The sequence below is a fragment of the Copadichromis virginalis genome, linkage group LG10, assembly GCF_057382275.1.
Source record: "Copadichromis virginalis isolate Kocher_CV1m ecotype Utaka linkage group LG10, C_Virginalis_male_GT1.1, whole genome shotgun sequence".
NCBI lineage: Eukaryota > Metazoa > Chordata > Actinopteri > Cichliformes > Cichlidae > Copadichromis > Copadichromis virginalis.
The window spans coordinates 17,609,647-17,633,560 of record NC_140627.1 but is presented as its reverse complement, the minus strand read 5'-3'; the positions used below and the strand labels follow the sequence as shown (position 1 = coordinate 17,633,560).

Sequence of the window (23,914 nt, the reverse complement as noted above, 5' to 3'; positions counted from 1 at the left end):
TCTTACACGGGACGTTCAGTTATTTATTTTTTCTTAAATAGACTTTGCAGACTCAAGCTTTATCTGGCGCATATTATAAATATGCTGGGATTTATAGTTAGCGTCCGATTTAGGACCCCTCTTTATGCATTTTCAGTAAAGCATTTTACATTTGAAAGCTTCATTAAAAATTGGTTCTCCGGTAAAAACTCTCTATGTCTAAATGGCTTTTTGGCTTTTAAATGGTCCCTATGCTACTGGGTCACAGCACAGATATTTCTAGATACACAGTTTTCCCTTTAATTCTCTGACAACGATGGGATGATGAAACCCCAACTTTTAATTTGTATCTAATACAATAAAAAAAGCATATATCATTCTAAAGCACAATGTAATATTAACTTAACCCTTATCCACTACCAGTATACAAAACATGTTTTGTATACTGGTAGGTATACAGGTATTAGGTGCACCTAAACAGTGTATCACCTAACCCTTTTAGGTTTGAGCTGGAGGCTACTGCAACCCCATAAATCAAAATATAAACACACAAGGATGCCCTGTTTTGTCGTCCACATGAGCTATCATAACACGAGATGCTCGTTCTGAACAACTGCCTCACTGCACAGCTATTGCAAAGCCCAACACCATCCGAGCGGTGTGACCGTGTCACTCATAGCAGTGCCGCAGCTATGGGCATTTTTGCGGGCTAAAGTCATGTCATCTGAGACTTTTAATTGGGCCCGGGCCGCCACAGGGGGACAGCGGACGGCATTCCTCCTCTGCCTGCGCCCTGTGTTGCTCTTCGCTGCGTGGCTCTGTGGATAACATGCACATGCCTGCGCAAACATGAGCTGCTGGAGTCCCTCTGACTGTCACTAATGTATTGACGCCTTGGCTACGTGCTGGAAAACGTAAACTTTGATAATTACAAAATAATAGAGTTATAGTCTCAAGATAGCGGTGGTAAGCTCTCGAAGAGACAGTGGTGCCATCTTTGCTGGGATTTGCGGATTGACGGCTGAGACGCCTTTCTTCTGAAGAGACCTCAACATTGACCTCACGGGAAGCGGACCGAATCGGTGTTGAGGACTCACACTGCTACCTGATTTAAAACTTTAACACTGACTTTTCTGCGTCGAATTCTTGCTGCTTCAGGTAATAATGACTTGTTGGCACAGACGGTGCATTTCAACTGTTGGGTGCGTGCAGAAGAGGTGCATATTTATGGAATATCCTATAGTCTCCATCACAGTTTTGATTAAATAACGTATAATACGGTTGCATTTAGATGCATCACCTGTGTTGATCTGTCGCCAAAATCGGACCTTCTGTTTCCCTACAGAAGGACGCATTATGGTTTGAAAGAATGTTTCTTTGCAGTAGAAGGTCACTGAGGTGTGTTGGCTGAGACAGTGAGTGTACCAGGGTTAAAGCAGGCAAACGCACTGTTATAAAAAGCCAGTACATTCACTGGAAAGCGGAATGCAAAATCCAGACCTCAGAGCCAGTCTGTCAAAGCTCCCAAATTATTTAATCCCACAGCTACTCCAAATGCATGATGAAACCGACGGCTGTGTGCCTGTATGTGTGTGTGTGTGTGTGTGTGTGTGTGTGTGTGTGTGTGCTCTGATAGGGCTCCTTTGTAGTGGTTTTAATATCAAAGGGTTTGCTGTACACCTGCTGAGTTCAGTGTTTAGTTTCTCTGGTGAGGTAAAATCACATTAATATGCTGGGATAAAAAAGAGTTTGTGCGTTCCATGGCAGATAGAAAATTTCTAGTTCTACATTCCTGGTCTTACTACCGATTAATCTGCTGATCTGCTGAATAAGCTGAGATGTGGAAACAGTTAAAAAAATTATGCCTTTGAATTTCTTAGACAGAAGGAGACATTTAAAATCAAGAAAATGCAAATTTCACATCATAAAACATTGAAAAGATGGAAACTGCTACATTCATGAAGCTGGAAACTACTTTCAGTTAGAATCTCTGAATTTATTAACAGTCTATTCGGATTTCTTTATTTCTTATTAGCTGATTAACTAACTGTGTCATTGTAGCATCATCACTTGTCTCTCATGGGGTCATTTGGCTTGTGTTAACAGCTTTGTTGTGTGCCTGTGACCTTACAAAGGGATAAATGATCACCTCAACCAGAAGAGTGTCTCCTGATAAATCTGAAGTTAGAATTGCCTTCAGCCTTGATGACAACTCAGGTAAACACACACAAATACATACTGTAGGTGCACACTCATATTATGCTTAGTTCACTGAATTTGGAAAGTTACTTTAAAAATGATAACACGTTACCGATAACTTCTGTTGTCAATGTAAGCAATCTTTTTAATCATTTCAATAATTTAACAGTCACTTTATTTTTTATAACAAATTATTTTAATTTGTGAGAAAACAGAAATAACAACAACTTTCAGATGCTGTAGGCTGTAGTCTAGGTGTTTCCTCAGGTTTGCCACAGATGGTGTGCATGTGGGCCTGTGCAGGTGCTATTCCATCAGGGATGGTTAAATGTGAGTTATACAGCTGTCAAATCAAACCTTACCTTTACCACCCTTACTCTAAAAAATGCTGACTTCATGTATAGACAAAAGTGTGAATCTGTTATAGATTGAGGAGTTACATTATCCTCCAGTACGGTCAGTGCTGTATGTTTCTCCCAAGAGCTTAAAACACACTAAAAAGCAGCATAAGAACAAATATATATCACATTGTCCAAAGCTATGTATCCACAAGGTAAAATAACACAGTTTTATGATGAGCTTATAGTTTCTGGTGCACATCAGTACTTCCAGTGTGTGTGCATTTTCATTGTTTTGAGGTGGTTGCGTGCCTTCCAGTTTTTATGAGCTTGTAACGTGTAACCTCCGTCACAAGTCTGTGAGCACCTCTGTCTCTACTCTCTAAAATGATCAATGCAGATGACACAGAAAATGGCAGGAATTGTGGCTCAGCAGTGCATAGTGGGTATTGATTCTGGAGAGTATGCCAGTGTTATGGTTATCTATCAGCAATTTGTTGTCATTGTACAGACCTCAGTCCAACACTACATTACAAGGGCACTAACTGTGGATGTGCCCTCCACGTGCATTACTGAGTACTATGAGGAGTACTATAAGCTAAGGAAATTTACATCACTCTAATCATAGCAAATGCACACATATGTTCAAATGCTTCGGGTATAGCACTGGCAGGTTGTTTAGACCATTTAGGATTTATTTGATTGGCAGGTGGAGATTAGTAGCAGTTTGGTGCAACAGTTAGCACGGTTTCATTTCACCAAGAAGATCCTGGTTTAGAGACTAGCAGCCTGCTGTGTGAAGTAGGCAAGTAGGTTCTCTCCAGCTTCCCTCCACAGTCCTAAGACATGCTTGCTAGGTTTAATGTTGTGAATGTGACTACCTGTGTTAGCCTTGTGATGGCCTGGCAACCTGCCCAGGATTTAAAGCACCTCTAGCCCAGTTACTGGTGGAATAGGCTCCACCTCCCCCATGACCCTGACTTGGAAAGCAAATTTTCATAGAAAAGGCCAAATGAAAAATTGTCAAAATGTAAGCCTATCTGTCAGCCTAGCTACGATAGCTTTGCTATTTCATTTTTTGGAAGGATTCCTTGCACAGCCGAAAAACTGCAAAGTAATGGTAACATGTTAAATTCTACAAGTACTTGGATTACTGCACCTGTGTAATCACAAAAAATTGAATTAATAAATGTAATCAGTCTACATTTATCTCACGGTAACTGTAAACAGATGTAAATGTTTACTTTGTATTTTTTTATGTAACTGTTAAATTTAACAAACACAACACCAGCTATCGAATGACACACGCACAAATCTGTGTTGCAGTATCCGAAAATGAAGTTAACACATTATTTTGAGGATAGTTACGTATATAGCATTCAACACCAAATAAATCCCGAGGTTCAACTTTCACTGCATTTCCAGTATGTGGGGAACATGTGAATGATACAACCCGCACACCCTGTGACTTTAACTGTCTTCATTCTTCTACACTGTAACTGAGACAGGTGCTCTCTCTATTTCTGTATGACCATAGCATATTAAAGAAAGAAAAAATCACACGCGTTTGTGTATGTGCAGCTGTGTGCTTGCATGCATCTGCATGCGCAAACATATACAAGTCAGCTGATAGTCCGTATAATATTCCATCATTTATTAGTACAAACATAAACAGTTGTCTTTGTCCCTAAGTAACACACACATACAAACACCTACACTACCTATGGTTCTAGGTGCTGTCTGTCAGGATATTTTACTGCAGTGGGGCCAGGCACTGGGACAGCAGCTGCAACTATGCAATGCCAGAGTCGGGTTTCCTCTCTAATACTAACAGTGTCCCGCTGCCTGATTCACTGTTCAGCTTTTAGAACACTGGTCTAAATTTATAAGCAGTTAACAGTTCCAGTCCAGCTCCACCCTCTGATCCCCCCCAATCCCTTGTCTTTCTCTTAGGAAACAAGATGAGGCCACAGAAGAAAGCAGATACTCAAATATGTCTTTCAACAGAGACCGATCGTCTCATGATCATCTGCTTGTAATTCAGTGTCTCTTCCTGAATTATCATTTTTTTCATTATACTATATCAATATCCATTATCATTCATATCCTCCTGATAACTGAGGAAAAATGAATCTTCCCATTGAATGTTTTTTGTGATTTCCTTTCTCTATGGAGCTAAAAGAGGCCACCCAAACGCATGAGATATCAATGGAAAGACCAGAGTGTCCTCTATTTAGTCCATCTTATTAGGATAGCTCAAATAAGTCAAAAGATATAGACCAAAAACAATTGTTTATTACAGAGGACATAAATGAATAGGATGGTTCTCATGAGGATATTATGAGGATAACATATATGGATGGATGGATGAATGGTCACAGAGGTCTTTGCTGTACGTAGGTGTAGCTCTGGAGCTGCTCAGACTCTAAACCTCCAAAGTCCAACTTTGGATCTTCCCTTGGCAATCATGTTGTTGTGTCTTTGAACTCATGTTTCTCAGCAAGGGGGCTAAGAGCTGTGCTCTGTTTGGGGATCATCCCCTAGGCCTTTCATGGCTTCATGCCTGGCATAGTTATAACCCCACACTGTGTCAATTCTAAGCATGAGAACTGTATTTATTCCACATCATAATTGCCCCCATGGTTTTTGGCAGGCCGTCTAATTCTCCTGCTTTTAGAAGGTTGCATCATCCTGGGATTCTCCACATGTGTTCCACAACTCCAGGGGGGCATTACTATCAGGGCAGAAGCTGGGGCAGACAACCTGTCTGTTTCTGTCTGGCTTCCTATTTATCTAAACCACTCGCTGTCTATACATGTGGTCTGTTTGTTCTGCTTACTTTGTTTGCCCTGCTTACTTTGTTTGTCTGCCTGCCACATAGATGTCCCTCTGTATTCTTATCCTGCCTGTCTTTCAACCTGACATCTCATTACTCCTGTTCAGTAAGAGGACGTGGCTCATTTATAAGTGCAGCACTATGTTGCTATGTTGTGGTGTCATACAAGAGACCCATATAGTGTTTCAATTTTGGCCACTGTAGAACAAGTGGCGCATCCAAGGAAAACACTGTTATCTGTCTTTTTATGGGAAAAGTTATAAAAAGTTATAACTAAAAAAGCAATAACAATAATAATATTGACACATTCTTACTTTACTGGCACTAAATTTAGCCATTAATGTTACCATGCAGAGTTTAAGATTACAAGTTTTCATTCACACTTTCTTTTTTTTTTTTTAAGAGAGGCCTTATGCTTCAGACTGTCCTTCACCAACAGCAGGTGAAATGATAAACCGTGCATTGTTTGTCTTCAAGGTTTGATCATTTAGAAAGTTCATACAGTTCTTGATTTTGCAGTTGTTGGAAAATTATTAGTTTTGTGCAAATTCCAAGCTTCTGTAGATGAATTATGATAAGACCTGATATATATGAGTATCAGAAGGAAGGAAATCAGCACTGGGTGACAGTGATCAGTAACAGGAAGAGACTTCTGAGAGAACCGGGCTGGTCCTGCTGTGAACAGCTGGAGATGAGGGGGAAGAAAAGATAGAAAACAGGAACGGTGAGGAATCATGAACAACTGCAGAACAAAATGCAAACTATGGGAGACAGCAGACAAGAAAAGTGTAATCGTAAAAGCAGAGAGGGTGTCTGTCTCCTGAACCCACACTGGGAGCTGGTTCCACAGGAGAGTCCTGATAGCTTGATAGCTGAAGGCTCTGACTCCCATTCTACTTTTAGAAACTCTAGGAACATAAAGTAAGCCTTCATTCTGAGAGCAAAGTAACACAGTACAGTGAGACACTGAAGATATGACGATACGTCATCATTCAGGGATTTCAACAGGATTTTACAGGCTCAACCGAAGGCTTTTCATTGAGGTTTTAGAACAGCCAGATAACAGGTAGTTAAGCCTAAAAGTAGGGTATACGTTTTAGTTTTTCAGCATCACTCTGAGACAAAAATATTTCTAATTTTATCATATTTTCCATGGATAAAGGCAGGTCTAGAGATTTGTTTAAAGTCAAATGACATATTTTGGTCAAAATGACACCAAAGTTGAGCTCATTCATACTTTTACTTTTACTTCAGTGTATTTCAGGTGAAAATGTTGTAGGTTTCGGGCAATTAAAATTATCTGACATCTGCAGTTACCGCGGTTACTTATTTTTAGGATTTTCAGCTAAACGTATAACTTCTCTGAAGAAGCATTTTACATATTGGAATACTAAGCAGTGTAAATTCGCATCACCATCTCAGATTTACATGTGGTATACAGTATGTTAATGCATCATTAATACAGCAATTAGCACTAAATAAAATACACAAAACCTCTGTGCTATTCTGAACAGTTTTTTATCATTTAAATTCTTTTGTTTTTTCAGTTTTCTTTACAGTGTTTTCTGTTTACATCTAGTAGACTCTAGTAGATCTATACTTCTACTAGGTGGCAAAGGTAGTATAATGTTATAAGTTTTATATCATTTGAAAATCTACAATTTCACTGTGACAAGCTTTCTTTTGCTATAAATGTATTGTAACATTATTTTGTAATGTTACAACATTATGTTGCGCAACATTGTAACATTTTTACTCTAATTAATTCTAAATGAAAGATGTCTCAACAGATGTAAAAGATGTGGAGGACCTCTCCCAGACTTTCCCAGATCTTGAACAGCGGCTACAGGTATCTGTTCACCATGCTGCATCCTACAGCAGTACTGATGCATTTGTTTGCAGTACAGCACACAAGAGGATGAATACAGCAGAAAATTCACAAAGCTAAGAATGTATAGCACTGCATGTGGATTTCATTAAATTGCTTTAATCTCACTGTTGTCATTGTTATTTGCTCCATATTGTACAAAGTTACATCTATAAATACTACACAATTTCTCCGACAACATTTTTACTGAGGTAAAAGAAGCAGATCAGAAAATATGTAAAAAATAGAATAGAAAATAAACAACAGTTGAAAAGAAAAAAACATACATTGGACATTGCTGGTTACAAATAAATTGGATACTGCTGGGATTTTCCTTCAAATCTCCATTGTAGTCAGGGAAGCAGTTGAATCTTTAAATATGAACCAACCTGGGTTGTAGTAATCAACCTCTGTAAATTGAAAAAACAAAACAAAAACCCAATTCACTCTTTGCCCTCCCCATACGGTTAGTGTTGTCATTGAATTATCCTTCATCGAGTATCATTGACAGGGGCACATAAATTGTATGTGGAGTACCAAAACAACAAGAGTATCAAATGATAATGGTACCAGACCATTAAATATAGCTTTCAGACAGTGTATTATTACACACTACATACAAAGAAGAGGCTTTGGAAAGTTTGGAAAGTGTTTTCTTGTTTACACAATATACACATATTAAAAGGATAACTTGTGGGACCTTCTGCCTTATTTAAGACAGGATTTTAGTGGTTATAAAAAATAAATTTACTCAAGCTGAAAGAATTAAATTAATCTAATTGGCTGCTAACTAAATGTTCTTCTCAGATATGATGATTTTAAAGCAGATTTACTCTTTTGGACTGTTGTTGAGACAGCCAACAACAAAACTGACGGCTCAAATTCCAAGAAACCGTAAAGGTCTCATGTTGCATGCTTTACATCTTTTATTTCTCTCTGACCTTTTGCAGCCAGTGCCTCCTTGTGTGTCTCTGAGAGAGAGCGTTCAGGTGTACAAGGAACACTGCAGGATGGCAAGAGAGTTCCACCAGGTCAAAAATGAGATTGCTGTGCTCGAGGATCGCAAGTAAGGCACTAGTACAGTCGCTTCCATGTTAATCGCAGCAACCCTTTTAAGCCATGTTAAAATACAAAGTCGAAGCTCCTTGTGACAGGGAGCTTCGACTTTGCGCAGCGTATCTCACTCCAAATTAGAGTGCCAGGACGTGTACTACTGAGGTCGAATTATTGCTTAAATCGCTCCGAACTCTCCAAAGATTTAGGAGTTCAATTCCCACTATAGCATTACATTCACTAAAAATAGAACTGCAAAGTATTTTGGATCAACATGTCCACCAGATGGCACAGTTAATAGCCTGTATACAGTATTTTGCATGGAAACCATCAAGAGCATTTCCCTTAACATGTTGTTTTAAAGGGTGATAATTTAAGACTTTCAGGTGTATATTTCCATTTTTGTTTTTTAATTTAATTCTTTCTAATTTTGTTAGAAACAACATCAAGCACATGCGAAAATTACAGTGTGCTAGGTTTCTTTGATTAGTTCAGAATCATCTACTGGGAGGATATTACATAAAGTGCAGCTCTGGTCAGGTTTAATTGAACAAGAACTATTGTAAGCTTTAATACACAAACTCATTGTATGTTGGCATAAAAGTGGGGATGTGTTACACGCACGCAGTTGACAATGCACCCTGTGTCCCCAGCAGCTGCGGGTAGTTTTAGCAGTGGGATTTTCATGGGCCTTACTCTTACCCCACCACCACACCTACATACACACACAGACATGCACTGACACAACCGAAACCACTTCACAGTTCCTAAATAGAGAACAGCATGCGGACTCCGACTTAGCCTTGAATCTAGACGAGGTGGGTAAGGCTGGTAGAAACTCCTGTTTCTTCACGCTAGCAGTCGGAGACATTCACGGTCACATTTATACTACACGACAATCTGCTTTGTAATGCTATACTATAAAATTTGATATGGTGACTTAACTTTAAAAATGTGCACACTGTTGTCCTCAAAAATAAATAAATACCTGCAAAAAATGAGGTGCAAGTTATACTAATTTATTTTGAGTTTGCAGTAAATAAGTTACATGAAAGTAGCGATACACCAAAATAAATGAGCCTGTATACTTCTTTAAGTTAAATACACTTTATACAACCAGCCCTAATTTTAGAAACAAACTCAGAAAGTCAGTCCACATGATCTAGTTTGGTTTAGATAACCAAAAGAACTTAAACACTATATTTACATATTGTGTTTTAAGAGACAGAGATCTCATGTTGGGTTACATTCATGTGTTAGATACAACATGCACATACAGGAAGAACCGGTTTTTAACATACGAGCCACAATCCTGAACATGAGCACTAGCCAGGACTCCTTCAGCTCCACAGTCATGGATGCCTGCTCCACTTAAACCTTCACAATCTTCTAAACCACACAAACATATCCCTAAAAAACAAAATCTAAACCTGAAACAACAACAGTACTTATTCAAACACTATTTATCAAGCTTTTAACATTAACACCCCCATGAGTTCTGTCATTGAAGAAGTTTTAGAATCAGTATATGTCGGCTTTAAAAACTATTGCAAATTAAGCTAAAAGCTTTCATTGACATTAAGTCAGTACTTTGTGTTTACGGCATAAGATTTTCCTGATGTTGAAACTTCTCATTAATAGAAATGTTTTTTTCACCAAAAGGAGGATATGCTTACTCTCTATTCTGAGCATTAAGAGAAATACATCATACAATACTTCCTTTATGGGGAAGTGCACACAGAAAGAGGAGGGCTTGAGACATACAGTGAAGTTTTGCAAGGATGACTACAGGAACAACGCTTTAACACAGTGGGGAGGGATTTTCCAGGACGTACTGCTCCTTTTAGTCATTCTCAGACAAGTACACACTAGTTTGATGGAATTCATATTTCATTTACCTTCCAGTTTCTAGATCATCTCTACGTTCAGTGTTTTTGTTGCCAGTGGATTTAGCCTTATTCCAGTAAGATACACAAAAAGGTTCAAAGTTGGTCAAAGGGAAATACAAGAGTTTACAAAAAGTTCTTTGACTAATATTGGGGCTTTGGTTTTTTGTTGGGTTTTTTTTTTTTGCGTGTGATGAAATCGTGACATGGCAGATTATGCAAGATAGAGGAGCTGACAAAACTGGTTTTATAGCCAATATCTCAGACAGTGTGTGAGATATCGCCCCCTCCCCCCCAATTTTTATAAACTTTGGTACACAAAAGTAACAAACAGATGCTTTAATAATAAGTTTATTTGTATGTATAGCACTTACACATGATTTAAAAGTACTTTACATTTTAGATTAAACTACCCAGTAAGAAAGCGTTCATGTCCCAACATACAAACTCGGTTGACACATACAGTATTGCTTTAGTTCATACACACTACCATACAGACAGGTCAATTGAGATATTAAGCCTTTGTGAAACATCATATTGTAATACTGCAGGAACCATAAGCACTTTGCTCTTTTTATTCAAGCAACAAAGCATCCTAAAAGTTTTGCTTACTAATTCAGATCAATTTTCAGTCTGATTTAGTCTAAGGAACTGAAAAAAAAGAGTGTGGCTGTACATGCTTTCATCATACTTTGCATACTTTCGTACTTGCATCATATTTTCAACCAGTTTCTTTGTTTGTGGCTCACACATTTTGTTCAGGAAATAAATTGTGCAGACCTGTTTTAGAGTGTGATCCAAGACCTCAGTGTATACCAGAGCTTCCCTAATACCAGCATTTCAACAATTTAAAGTCCACTACTACTCTCAGTTAAGTATGCTTCTCACTTAATGCTTTTATCCCATTAAAACTCCTCACTCTACCTGTTGTGGATAATACATATCATTTTTCTTTTTTTTTTTCTTTTGTTGCTGTTCTGTAACCTAATAGTAGCTGTAATACAACACTCACATACATTCATAGATGTCAGGGCGTTACACGTAGTACCACACTGTACACATAGCATGTCCATGCAGTACTGCTGACAATGTCTTTCAAAGTCCAAAGGCTGTTCGTTTTTTTTTCGCCAAAGGAAGTCAGATCACGCCGTCTAAACCTGCTCTACAGTGTTTCAGTTCGGGTAGCTTTATTGAGGATAGTATTTATATTTGGTTTAGGAGGTTATTGTGAGCCCACATGGACTGGAATAAGCGTTCCAGTGGGCAGAGAAAGATTTTATTTCTGTATACATCATTATGCCTGAAGAAAACATTAGAAAGGGATGAGGTTTTATTGAAAAGAGTAGCTCTCGGAGGTGCCATCAGTATTTTTTATGTTATTTAATAGAATACAAAGGATGGAACAGAGTTTATTTACATCTTCCAAAAAACGGATGCATTCTCCAAATGTAAAAGAAATCTATTAAAAATACATAGGAGCGGGTTTGTGGTAGCCACCATGTTCCTCTACCATATTTGAATACAGTGCCTGGAAAGGACATCTCTCTTCCCGCTCGTGCTGTTTTACATATGTGGCTAGAGACCGGCCACATACGTAGTAGGCAGAGGAGAAGTCAAAGGCATTTGTGTGCCATGCAGGGACATTTGATCCATGCTTGCACCTTCAGACTCAAGATATGACTCATTATACCTATGTTTTATTGTCAGAGGAGTCCCCGTTGTCTCTGTCATAAAGGACAGAGACAACACCACTGGCCTCTTAATAAAATATTATCCTCTTTCTACCTCTTCCTTCCAGCCTAATCTCCCAAATTGAAGTCAAGGCTCTAACACATAAAAACATGCATAAAAATACTTATTTATTCCCAATATTGTCGCAATTACTTATTGTCAGTAGATTAGACAGCTGACAACAGGCTAAACAACAACAGCTGATTATAAGCTAACATTATACCAGCTAATGCTAGGAACTTAAAAAAAAAATCACACTTTCCCACCGATAAACAAATTGATTAAACTCTCACATTGTATGAGAATTTATTCACTAAATCCCAGAGTGCAACAAAGTTACGTCCACTTCAAAGACAGTTTCACCAGTCCTGGCTAATAGCAACTAACATTGGCTAACAGAGGCTAACATTAGCAAAAACAGCAGTGTTACTGACAGAAAAATTCAAATATCCACAATAACTCATCTCAGTATGAATGGTCAACAATGAGCTCTGACTCATTGACCTCTATTGGACTCCTTTCACAAAGTTTTACAGCCTTTTCCAGTGTAAATAAATGTGGATGCATTGACAGCTGAAGTAAACAGTGGACTGACAATCTACACAGATAGTTTTTCCTCTATCTACCGAGAACTACCGATATGAGGTACAGGCTAAATTTAATGTTTTGCATCTTTCTTGGCTGATTAAAACATGTTTATCCTAAACCAGCCACATAGCTAGGATTATGACTGCAATCTGAATCCTACTGACATTTAGCAGTGAAAAAATTTACACACTGTAAGTTTAAGTTAATAAACTGTGATCTTTAAAACATTTATTTTGATTTCAATCCATTTCAGTGCCATCATGACCATGAAGTCTTTTTGTTCAGGGAGCCAATAATAATGTACTTATGCACAGATAGATCTTTGATCTGTGGCACATAAGCCTTGGAGCGCTCAACATACTTTGTTATCTGCATTTATACCACTCATCAACAAACTATATTTTCCTACATGTGGAAAATGTTGTGAATAATACACAGTATTTACTTCCACATAAAAATGTTAGTTATTTTTTCAGGTCTGTGAGTGATTTCCCCTCTTGGTCCTTCCTGTGAGTTTGCATTGTTTCTGTGTTTATTTTGGCTTCCCCCCCAAGTAACCAAAAAGCTGAGTACTCGAAAATGCTCATCTGCATGAATTTGAGAAATCTGACTTTTCCATGAACTGGGAACCTTTCCTGGGTATTTCCCTGCCTCAAACCGAGTTTATTCTTGGATGTCAATAACTGGCTGTTAACATTTTCCCATTCATCCATTTAGGCGCAAGTTGCTGGCGGAAATGGTGGAGGATGAGAAGGTTGCCATGGAGATCGCCCATTTGGAGGAGGAGTTTCGGCGTCTGACAGAGGAGAACCGCACCTTGGTCACAGTCCATAAAGAGCGTGCTAAGCAGCTGGAAAGGCTCTGCGTTAACAATCGAACGAGGCAAGACTCCTCGTGACCTCGGCCAGAACCTAAGACCACCAGACTCTAAGCTGACACTAGGGCCAGGAACCAGGAACAAATACTCAGCTAGTGCTCGTTTTACGCAGTCACAGTCTGTGAATCAGCTAATTACACAGAAAGCTGTGGTTTCTATTCATGTCTGAGTCATTTGTTTGAACCACATACATGCAGTTATCAAGTTGTTTTAGTGATTCCACCAAGCTATTACACACTGCCAGTTAACTGGGTACTGCTTTGTCTCTATATGATTATGCATAACCCTCCTGGTTGCCAGTGGAAAATCTAAAAATACAATATTTCCATACATAGTCAGTTGCTGTGACTCTGATATCTGTCTTAGGTCCGGTGGAGACTCAAATGTTTTGTCTGAGATCTGCTGAGGGAGCCAAAGGTGGTACGATGTGGTCCAAGTATTTTATTTAAGGAGTGTTTAACCTCCTCTCCCTCTCTCCTACACCCAGCTCATGGATGAATGTTTCACACACTGTCAGGCATCTGGAAAATATAAGTATTTGTGAAGAACAGAAATATAATGGGTGACTAAGTATTTCACAGTATATGCTGCAACACAACACTGTAAGACTTGTACATTTTCTTTTTTTTCTTTTTTTTTTGAGGTAGTGTATGTAGTAGAAACAGGGAAATGTACAGCATGACGAACTGTTGGTTATTGTCCTCATACAAATAAAATGTGTTTTATTTTGACACTCGCATCAGTTCCCTATTTTCATTTCTCCAAGCCAGTGTTATGTGTGTGTTTTTATGTCCATAGTGATTACAAAGAAAAGGGAACTAGATTGTTTTTTTATGTCAAGATTAGATCATTCTGGAGTTATGAAACTGTCATCTGATTGGCTGGTTTGACTCTTGACAGGCTTCCCTGTTTCTCCAAATCATGTGATATTAGAAACAGCACTTTGTAGTTTTGCACTGCTGTAGCTCCTCCATTCACTGAAGCTGTCCCTTTTGTTTACAGAAAACCCATTGTCTACAGTAACATTCACACCATTGTCTGACGTTATGACTTTTCACCTCCTATCACAGCAATTTCATCAGTATTTTCTTGGCCAGTAAAAGTTGCTGACACATATAATTATATTAGCTATTCAGATACTGTTTGATGCATAATAATGATAATGTGTAATTATATGGGGCAGCGGTGCTCAAACAGGTGCCGTGTGGAACCACTGGAGGATGGAACACAGACAAGTGGGTGAAAAATATGAAGTGAAACTAATGTGATTTTTTTTTTTTTGGCGGGGGGGGGGGGATAATAACCAAACAACATTTTGCTGACTGGATCTTCTTCTCTTTTTTTGCAAATGATTCATGGAAATTGGTGTGTGTGTGTGTGTGTGTGTGTGTGTGTGTGTGTGTGTGTGTGTGTGTGTGTGTGTGTGTGTGTGTGTGTGTGTGTGTGTGTGTGTGAGAATTGGGCACTGAAGAAAAAAACTTAAAAAACCCTCATCTAAGACATATCACAATAAGGGTGCAGAGTATTTTACACCAAACATAAAGCCTACCATAAACTAGTAAAAAGTAGATTTAAAGTCATTCATAAAAACACCCAACAGGAGTGGAGTGTAAAACACAAGGCGTGTGGTGATGCTTAAAGTAGAGCCATGTAACTTCAATGATGAAAATAAAATGCAATGCAATAGGCACAGCTGTGACAACTGTTCAGTTCCTGTACCCCTGCCAGCAAAGGTTTTCTGTGCCTCTCTCTGGTACAGACGCATTTGCACTGAGCTCACACAAACACTTGGTGCTTTTAAAAACTGCAGCTATGAAGCAACACGGACCTGCTGGGAAACAATAACCGTCAGATTAGTCCCTCCTCCCCTTTTTTTCACCAAGAGGTGTTTGTCTTTACGCTTTATTTTTTCTACAACAACCGCGTCTCATAATTCACTGTGTATGCAAATGGTTGAGTAACTCCAGGTAACCTTCAAGCCAAAGATACACACGGAAAACAATATCCTGTTTAAACACGAGCTTCGCTTCCCAGCCTGCCCCTTAATCTGTGAATTGTCCGCTCAAGGTACGTGTATAAAAGGATTTTCTGAGGAAACAAAGCTGTTGGTTTACCAAACAGATCTGAGGGTGGGATTTGGTAAGGACGGGAAAACTGCTTGCTCATCCTTTATCAGCAAGAGTGCATGAGTCAGCGCCGCTCTGATACACCCAGGGTTGTTACAACACACATAGGCAAGCACACAGACGCACACTCCCTCTATGCCTCTCCCCCTCCTCCTCTCTCTCTTTCTCTCTCTCTCTCTCTCTCTCACACACACACAGGCCATATGACTGAGTCAAGCTTAGATTTTCGTTTGTATCTGACTCGCGATAAGGATTTATGGGAAACATAGTCCGGTTAGACAGCATTCCATGTAGAAAAAACATGTGTGTTAAGCTTGCTGGGACTTAGTTACACGCCCTAACCAGCGCGGAAATCTACTCCAGAGTAAGACTAAGGTAGGCATGCTTTCGTTCCTTTGTTTGTGGTTGTGTTGTATTTTATGAAGTAACATTAAAAGTATATCATGTTGTTGTGACAGAAGGGAACTGGTGAACTCTGACGGAGAGACTCTGTGTGTTTGCTGTACAAACAGATATCTATCGGTGGCCATGTCTGCCCCACGGTCGTCTGTGTTTACATTCGAGTCCACCGCTCATTCCTCCCATGTGCTGAGCTCCCTGGACGAACAGCGGCGGCGGGACGTGCTGTGCGATGTCACGGTAGTGGTGGAGGGCCAGAGTTTCAGAGCCCACCGCTCGGTGCTCGCTTCCTGTAGCGAGTACTTCGCGCAGAGGATCTCCTCATTCACACAACATGGGGCGGTCGTCACTCTTCCCCAAGAGGTGAGAAATCACGTCGTGACGCCACAGAGGTCGAAATTATTACACATGCACAAGCTCACGATAACAAAATGTTTTCTGAAAGTGAAGTGAGAAAGGCGCTTGTGAGGCTCGTTTCCTCACAGGTAGTCGCAGAGTTGGGAATTTGTTTGTTGTTGTTTTTTTAAATAATAAATGAGACCGACTGTTGTTTTAAAACGCACGGAAGCGCCAACATATAATCTCTGGCGTCAGTGGACAAATCCATATAGGAAAGATCAGGTCAAACCGGTTAGTGGCTAAATTTTGGTTAAAAAGTCAGACTTAGAGTACTTTTTTTATTCAAGTAAAACCTGCTTTCATAGACAGTCAGAGACTGTCATCATATTAACAGTTAATCCTTTTTATTTCCCGAAACTTCTTTAGTTGGCATAAATCAATCTATTTTCACATGTGGACATACAGTACTTTTCCCTTCATCGTCTACTCTTACAGGAAGTACAGAATTAGGCAGAACATGCTCTTTTTAAAAGAAAATATGTATTTGACCTCTTTTACAGGTGACAGTCACTGGCTTTGAACCCTTGTTGAAGTTTGCCTACACGTCCAAACTACTCTTTGGAAAAGAGGACGTCCTAGAAATCCGAAACTCGGCGGTCATTCTTGGCTTCAAAGACCTAGATGAGGGATGCTTTGAGTTTCTGCTCCCTAAGTTCCTCTCCACCACCACCAAAGGTCCTCCTCCATTCAAGAGAAAGACCTGTTGTAAAGAGAAGAGCAAGCGGCCGCCTTCAGAGGAAAACAGCAACACAGACTCTGACAGCGTATTGTTGGATGAAAAAGAAGTACAACCAGTTGCTGAGTCATCATGCCAGCGGGAAGTGGTTCAGGACTGTAACAAATCAGTGAACAACAAAGTGGGAAGTCAGAAGAGCACAGACACAAGTGCACTAGTAGCTGAGGGAACAAATGACAGTTTTATGCAGTGTCCAAAGTATCGCAAGTTCCAGCTAGCTTGCGGGAAGGACGCTTCTGTCACAGAGAAGAGCCTGGTCAAAACAACAGGGGTCAGGAATGACTGTGTCATCTCTGACTTGCCGTGTTCCAGCAGTGCAAACAGTAAGAATGAAACTAAGACTGAAATCTCTGGAAATTCAGTCTTAAGTGGCTACAGACAGAATAAAGGAGGGACTGATGAGCCATGGAAAATTCAAATAAATGATGGGAAGACAGAGAACTGCTTGGGCCGAGCGACAGCTCTTATGGTTAAGAAGAACACAAATGAAGGAGCGGGCAAATGGAGCGAGAAAGTACGAGAGAATGATATTGAAATGGACGACGGGCTAGAGGGTGCAAGTGCAATCGCCTCCTTGGAAATATCCAGTGTCCAGTCAGACTCCTCAGAGTCAAGCGCAGTGCTGACTGAGAGGTCATCAGGGTTAATGCTGCACCATGGCCCTCAAAGGGCCTTGAATGAGGGTCCTGTAATCTGTAGACCACTGAGGCAGGAAAGGTTTTGTATGGACATTGAAGAAGTAATAAGCCCTATTGTACGATGGCCAATCTCCAGTCAAAACAAGGCAGAGGATAAGATAGAGGGAGAGGGGAAGAGGGTAGATAATGGCTTTCAAGAAGCAAGAAAAGAAGGAAGCAAAAATGGAAGAGTAGCCTTGCCTGTAAATAATATCACTGCGGAGAAGGAAATGGCTGAGAGCCTGGCACGGCAGCTGGGATCTGATATAGACCACTGTCAGCTCAACTTTCATGACCCCAAGGGCGGATGTCCCACCAATATAGGGGCCCAATGCCCACAGAGCACATCTTTAGAGTGGCCGAAGCATAACACCCCCAAAACAAGCTGTCCCCTTTTCCAGGATCTGGACCAAAGGAAATATTCATGGAAAGGAGAAGGGCTGTCTGAGTGTGAGGGGGCATCTCAGTCAGGTGTGTCCTCCTTTAACTCGGGGGAGGACGGCGACTCGGAGACAGAAACGGAAGGAGACAGCGAGTCCTCCGCAATAGAGAGGGCCAGGCAGGTGAGAAGTTAAAATGAATCTCTTCTCCTCTGTCCGGCCCTGCTTAGCCACGACACCTTCTTCTGTAGTTCACGTTGTTCAGAAACTGCAGTGCCTTGAGAAGCATCACCACCTTGCCTGTGGGTGACTTCACTGTGCTTGTTATAGATACCAGTTTTTGGCACATTTTATCATATTCAAATTTGCTTTCAGGCAACAGAAAGGAGAGTTGCCGTGGAGGCTGGTTAAAAATTCACCCAGCTGCGTGTGCGTTGGGACCGTGTATATGCGTCCAACCAGCTGGTTCAGAGTCCAGTTTAGCTTACATTCACAGCTCAGCCTGTTGAGTTAGTAATAAGTGTGAGTCAAACAACAAGTCTGAAGAAGCTCTCAAGTCCAAGCTGACCACTCGGATTGGACAAATAAGGCAGTGAGTGTGCAGACGAAGCTAAGGTCATTTCAGAGGAAAAGCTTTTATTTATAGTAGATAAAACAGTACATGGCTGATACTGTTCCAATATTTCCTGTCCCAGTTTAGCAGCAGCAGGTTTTTAGAGTTACATTTTTACCAAGGTGTTAATTGTTAACTCCTTGTTCACTTTTTTTACCCGTTTACACCTCTTACAGGAAGTCCCACAAGGGACTTTGAATAAAAACAAAGTAAATGAATTAAATTAAATTCGATAAATTAAAATATGCATAGCCATAAGAAATACACACTGGCCGTAATCATTTCATACCAATAGAGAAACAGTTGTGTTTTTTCTGTGCCATCCTGTTTTTTTGTGGGTGTTATCTAACTTCCAGCTTTCTTTGTTTATTTATCAAAGCCTCTTGTAAGACAAACAGAGACAGTCCTGTGTTGTGATGTTGCGTAAAGATTTAAAAGTATGTCATTAAGGAACACTCTTTGTCTCATTTTAGAAACGATGTCATGTAACATTTTCTTCTTCTTTTTTTTCCTGCTGGGTTTCTTCAGGTGCAGCTGCCATTCTCTGTAGACTGGATAGTGGAGCTGAGCCGAAACGACTTCCAGCAGCTGCTAAAGCAACATGCCTTCACGCGTGAACAGCTGGACTTTGTCCATGATATGAGACGACGCAGCAAAAACCGCCTCGCAGCTCAGCGATGCCGCAAGAGAAAACTGGACTGCATATATAATCTGCAGTGTGAAATCAACAAGCTGGTAAGTATGTTTCGTTTTGTTTTTTTTTAATCAGTAAATTTATCCAAAAGATGCTCTCGGTCGTGCTAATCGGATTGTGTGTTTTGTGTATGTGTATCACAGAAGACGGAGAGGGAGAAACTGATGCTGGAGAAGAGCCAGTTGAGCCAGCTAAAGTTGAAAACGTGTCACAGTGTTTCTGCTTTATGCCAGAGGGTCTGCAGTGAAGCAAATCTACAGCCAGAGCAGCTGCAGGTGTTAGCCAAGTACACCTCCCCAGACTGCCCTCTGTCCTCTTTCTGTCCTCACACAGACACTCTTCTCTCACAGCATGGGTTGCCACTCCAGCCATAGGTGTCCTCTGTGGGTGTTGAACAGTATATGACAAATGAGGAAGCTCCATGAAGTTCCAGCAGGGACACAGTCACTGGACAACATTGACTTTAGATACAGAACAAGCACACTGATGTGGCGATACAGGGTGTCAGAGGACTGCGGCTCCTGAGGTTTTTTATTTCAAACTGATTTTGAAGCCTTACTGTAACCCTTCTCATACATTATCTGAGGGCCTTTACTGTGTATTGTGGCCTGTGTGCAAGCTCCAGTATGAAGCAATGGCTTTGCCAAGTACGATTTTAATTGTAATCGAAAAATTAATTTGCAAATAGAGGACCACAATCAACTGCATTTTTTATTAACTACCCTTTGATTTCCAAATGTATATCGAGTGGGCGGGAATGTGTTCCTTGTGTTTAAAATCATTTCGATTGTCCACCGGTTAGAAGTCCTTCGATGGCTGTAGCAGATGGGTTTTTTTAACACTGTAAATAGCTTACTATAGTTGAATGTCTGGGGAAGCAAAGCAACACAGTCAGGGAGACATTTATAGTTTTAACTGTAACCGAATGGGGACATACATTTATAACATGCCTCACTGCCTGACTACCTCAGGATGACGTGTACATACTTTACAACACAGGTCTCAGGTGTGAACAAGACTATTTGGCCAAAATTACCTCTTGCCGAGGGTGTTGGTTCAGCCCTCTTACTCAGAGTTAAACACACATCAGCATTTTGCACCAAAACCACGCAACTCAACTAACAAAACAAAAAGGACTTGACATAGTGTGGCATGTTTACTTTTTGTCTGGCTCTCTGTTTTCTGGCTGTCATTGTGGTTTTATATCATCCGCATTCCACAATGACACAGCTCTTTTAAACTGCAAACGCCTCTCACAGTTTTACTGTAACTCAGTGAAACACACCTCAGGAATTTTAGCTGAGTCTTTAGCTCCACTGCGTGAACAAAGCACGCCCGTCTGAGGTAAGGGTGGAATTAAATGATTGTTTTTTCACTTCCAAAAAAAAAAAAAGAAAAAAAAAAAAAAAGGAATTAAAATGATTGAACCAGCCTCCATGTTTGTCTAACCTTTCACTAAATGGAAATATTGTAAGTTATCCACAGCCGATAAAGTTATCTTTATCGTTCGTATCTAAATTATTGGAAAAGATCAATAAGCACGCAATAAATAACGCAGTGATAGATTCAGATGTACAAACTGTTTTATGGTTGTCTTTTAGACTTTATTCTAGCAACTGCACTTTTTTTCCCTCTATTCAGCATTCCGTTTATTAATCTGCTTTCTGTAGTGTTTAGCATTTGTTGCTTTGCAGCTACTCTTCTGGTTTTTCTGTTCACTATTTGCTGTTATTATATGTTTGCATTTATGAAATTGTTGTCACTCATAATAATCACCTGAACGTAGCTGGACTTGAACTGATTAGTGTAAAATGTGATTTGAACAATAGTGTAAATCAGATATGCTGAGTAACCACACTGTGTTTTCGATGACAGTAAGCTTTGAGGGACGATGACAAAACAATCCTTTGCTTTCTCTTTCAAGCTGACTGCACACTGCACAAGAAATGCGTGATAACTTAGGTGCGTATTGCCCTCTAGTGGCAGTATGTGTGTTTATGCAATCATTCCACTAAGTACAGACGAGTAGTTTGTACTACATTGAGCTCTTCTATTGATTGTGTGTGTTTTTTAAGCCATGTTCCAAAAGTACCGTTTCTTTCTATGAACTTTTGCAAGTGCATTCCCGATTTTTCTTATTTTTAGACCATATGTAAAAACAAACCAAAAAAACCCCAATATTAAACTGAATAAAGAAGCATAAAGTTTCCCAAACAGTAAAATATGTTTCTTTGTCCTTCACTTTTAATCCCGGAAAACATCAGTAACGTTAATGAGATGTAATATTTCTTAGCATGTATGACAGATAGCTGAGCTTACGGGGTCTTCAGAGGACTCGTCTTTCAAATTGGACAGACATATTAATGATTTATTACTACACTACATTGTTAATATTAGTCCCTTTAAATTTGTAGACAATCTCTACCACTTTGTCTCACCTCTGTGCTTTTTAATCTCCTGCCTGATCTTCCTTTGTTTTCGCCTCTTTCATCACTGCCCCTTTCCCCCCTTTTTTCTCTGTCAGGAGGCTGATTTAATTAGCAGCGTCTTTATGTCATCTCTTAGTTTTCTTTTATGTGAGCAAAAACAGCACGATAACACTACACCAAGGTTTTTTAATTGCAGCAATAACAGTCATTCTCACAGCTTACTCAGGGTGAAAGAATGTATCAAAATGGGTGCAAAAGGTCAAGTGGGTTAATTTGGCCAAATTGATTGGGTGGGAACCGACAAACGATAAGTTCCAAGGGCTTAAACATGAGGAAATCACCTTAAAGCAGGTGGTCCTAAGCCTGGGAAAGATTTCACAAAATGTGATTAAGTTCAAAATCCAGTCATTCTCGAGTGGCTGCACTTTTCTTTCTTTCTTTCTCTTTGTCTGCAGAAATTGGACAGCTTGGAAATGCACTGAATGAGTCATATTTGTTTACGACCCCAGTTTATTGCAAGTAAAGTTTAGGATTTGTATAAAAATACAAATGTAATTCATATGAACTGTTTCACTTCTCGGTCACTAACTGGTATCTGAGTCTTGAAGTAAAAGCAGCTGCAATGTGCCTAACGTTACAAGAGGTGGCTCCACATGAACAATTCTTGGCAGTGACCACAGGGAGAAAGGCACTGTCAGATCATCAGACCAAGTCATTTTTATGATCTCCATACTCGTAACTGATTTATCAAACTTGTCACATGAGATTAATTAAGGTAGCTGATTGTGTGCTAATAAAGTACAGAGTGATCTGTTTTAATCAGTGTGAAATGTTTAAATGTTTTTTTTTTAAAGCAGTTGTGATGACAACTTCAGCGTGTCTGTTGGTTTACCTGCACTGACTCCTTGGTAACCTTTTGTTGCTGTAACATTTAAGTGTCTCTTCGATCTTCTCTTACTACCACCTTCTCTCTCTTCCTGTCTCACAGAGAATATATGGGCATTTTCTGTAGGTGGATCTTTGGCAGAGCCCGAGAGCCACACAGGTGTGCCTTAATGTGCTCATGATTCCAAATTCCAGAAATCAAGAGTTAAATCTACCCCATCTCTCATCACACAGTGAGTTTAAACTTTAAGAATAAACAGAGAATGAAATAAAAATGGCCATTTGTTTTATTTTGTATGCCATATTTTGTGACTAATAACCTCAAACAGCTTTTCAGTGATTCATTTACAGATTGGTGACAAATTAAAGGAAAAAACAAACCCTGACCTGTTTACAGTCGAGGGCTGTTTTGCTATTTGCGGATATTTTTCTGGTTTGATTTGGGATCTTAAGCATCCTAAGTGACAGAAATGCCATGCTGTGTTTCTATCCTGCCCCCTGACAGCACAAGACAGCACAAGAAGGGTCAAATGAATGGTATAAATATGAAAATTATGATTTAGATGTTACAGCCTTCCAGAGTTAGACAATCCTCTTCACCATCACTGTCAGAACATCAATTGGAGAACATAAGATTTTTCAGGACACCTGCACAGAGTAGTTTCCTAAATAAAGAATTGTGTTGCTGGAGGTTTCATAGAGAAAAAAATACAAACCATTTTCATGTGTTTTGGACTTCCCCACAACTCCAGCAACACTGGTCTCAGCTAAAGATAGCTATAGGAAGAATATTTAAGATAACAGTCCCCTTTTCTTTTGAGATCTTATATTTACGTTTAAGAGCAGATACACTGGATGAGTTCGAAAACAAATATCTGTACAAAATTTAATTGACTCCGACAAGAAAATGGTGAAAAACTGGATTATTGTAGTTCACGACATTTACATGATTGAGAAGCTGACATTTATTTTAAGACAGGAAAAGGAAAGGAAAAGGAAAAGGAGTAATGTTTAAGTCTTGGGATCCTGGATTGACGATGTATTATCATTTAGAGCAGATACTTCCGCTCTCTACTTGCTAACCTCCTCAAAGTTATGTTAATATTACCTTATTTACTTACTTTCTTCATTGATGTTGGGTTTACATGTGTTATCAAAGAAAATTATAATGTGAAAGCTGTTGTGGTGTGAATAGCATGTACACCCCTGATTCCAAATAAAA

At 39.7% G+C, this 23,914-nt stretch overlaps 2 protein-coding genes across 2 annotated transcripts; both read left to right on the top strand.

Moving 5' to 3' along the window:
• The first annotated feature begins 660 nt into the window (after nt 1-660).
• On the top strand, nt 661-14,085 carry map3k7cl (map3k7 C-terminal like). The gene is made up of 5 exons (XM_085470308.1): nt 661-1,137; nt 2,086-2,196; nt 7,143-7,201; nt 8,170-8,285; nt 13,195-14,085. Exons 2-5 carry the CDS (start codon nt 2,121-2,123, stop codon nt 13,373-13,375), a joined length of 432 nt encoding a protein of 143 aa, XP_085326434.1. The 5' UTR covers nt 661-1,137; nt 2,086-2,120; the 3' UTR covers nt 13,376-14,085.
• Nucleotides 14,086-15,671: 1,586 nt separating this feature from the next.
• On the top strand, nt 15,672-23,035 carry bach1b (BTB and CNC homology 1, basic leucine zipper transcription factor 1 b). The gene is made up of 5 exons (XM_085470306.1): nt 15,672-15,855; nt 15,993-16,242; nt 16,779-18,254; nt 19,213-19,419; nt 19,522-23,035. Exons 2-5 carry the CDS (start codon nt 16,009-16,011, stop codon nt 19,750-19,752), a joined length of 2,148 nt encoding a protein of 715 aa, XP_085326432.1. The 5' UTR covers nt 15,672-15,855; nt 15,993-16,008; the 3' UTR covers nt 19,753-23,035.
• Nucleotides 23,036-23,914: the final 879 nt, after the last annotated feature.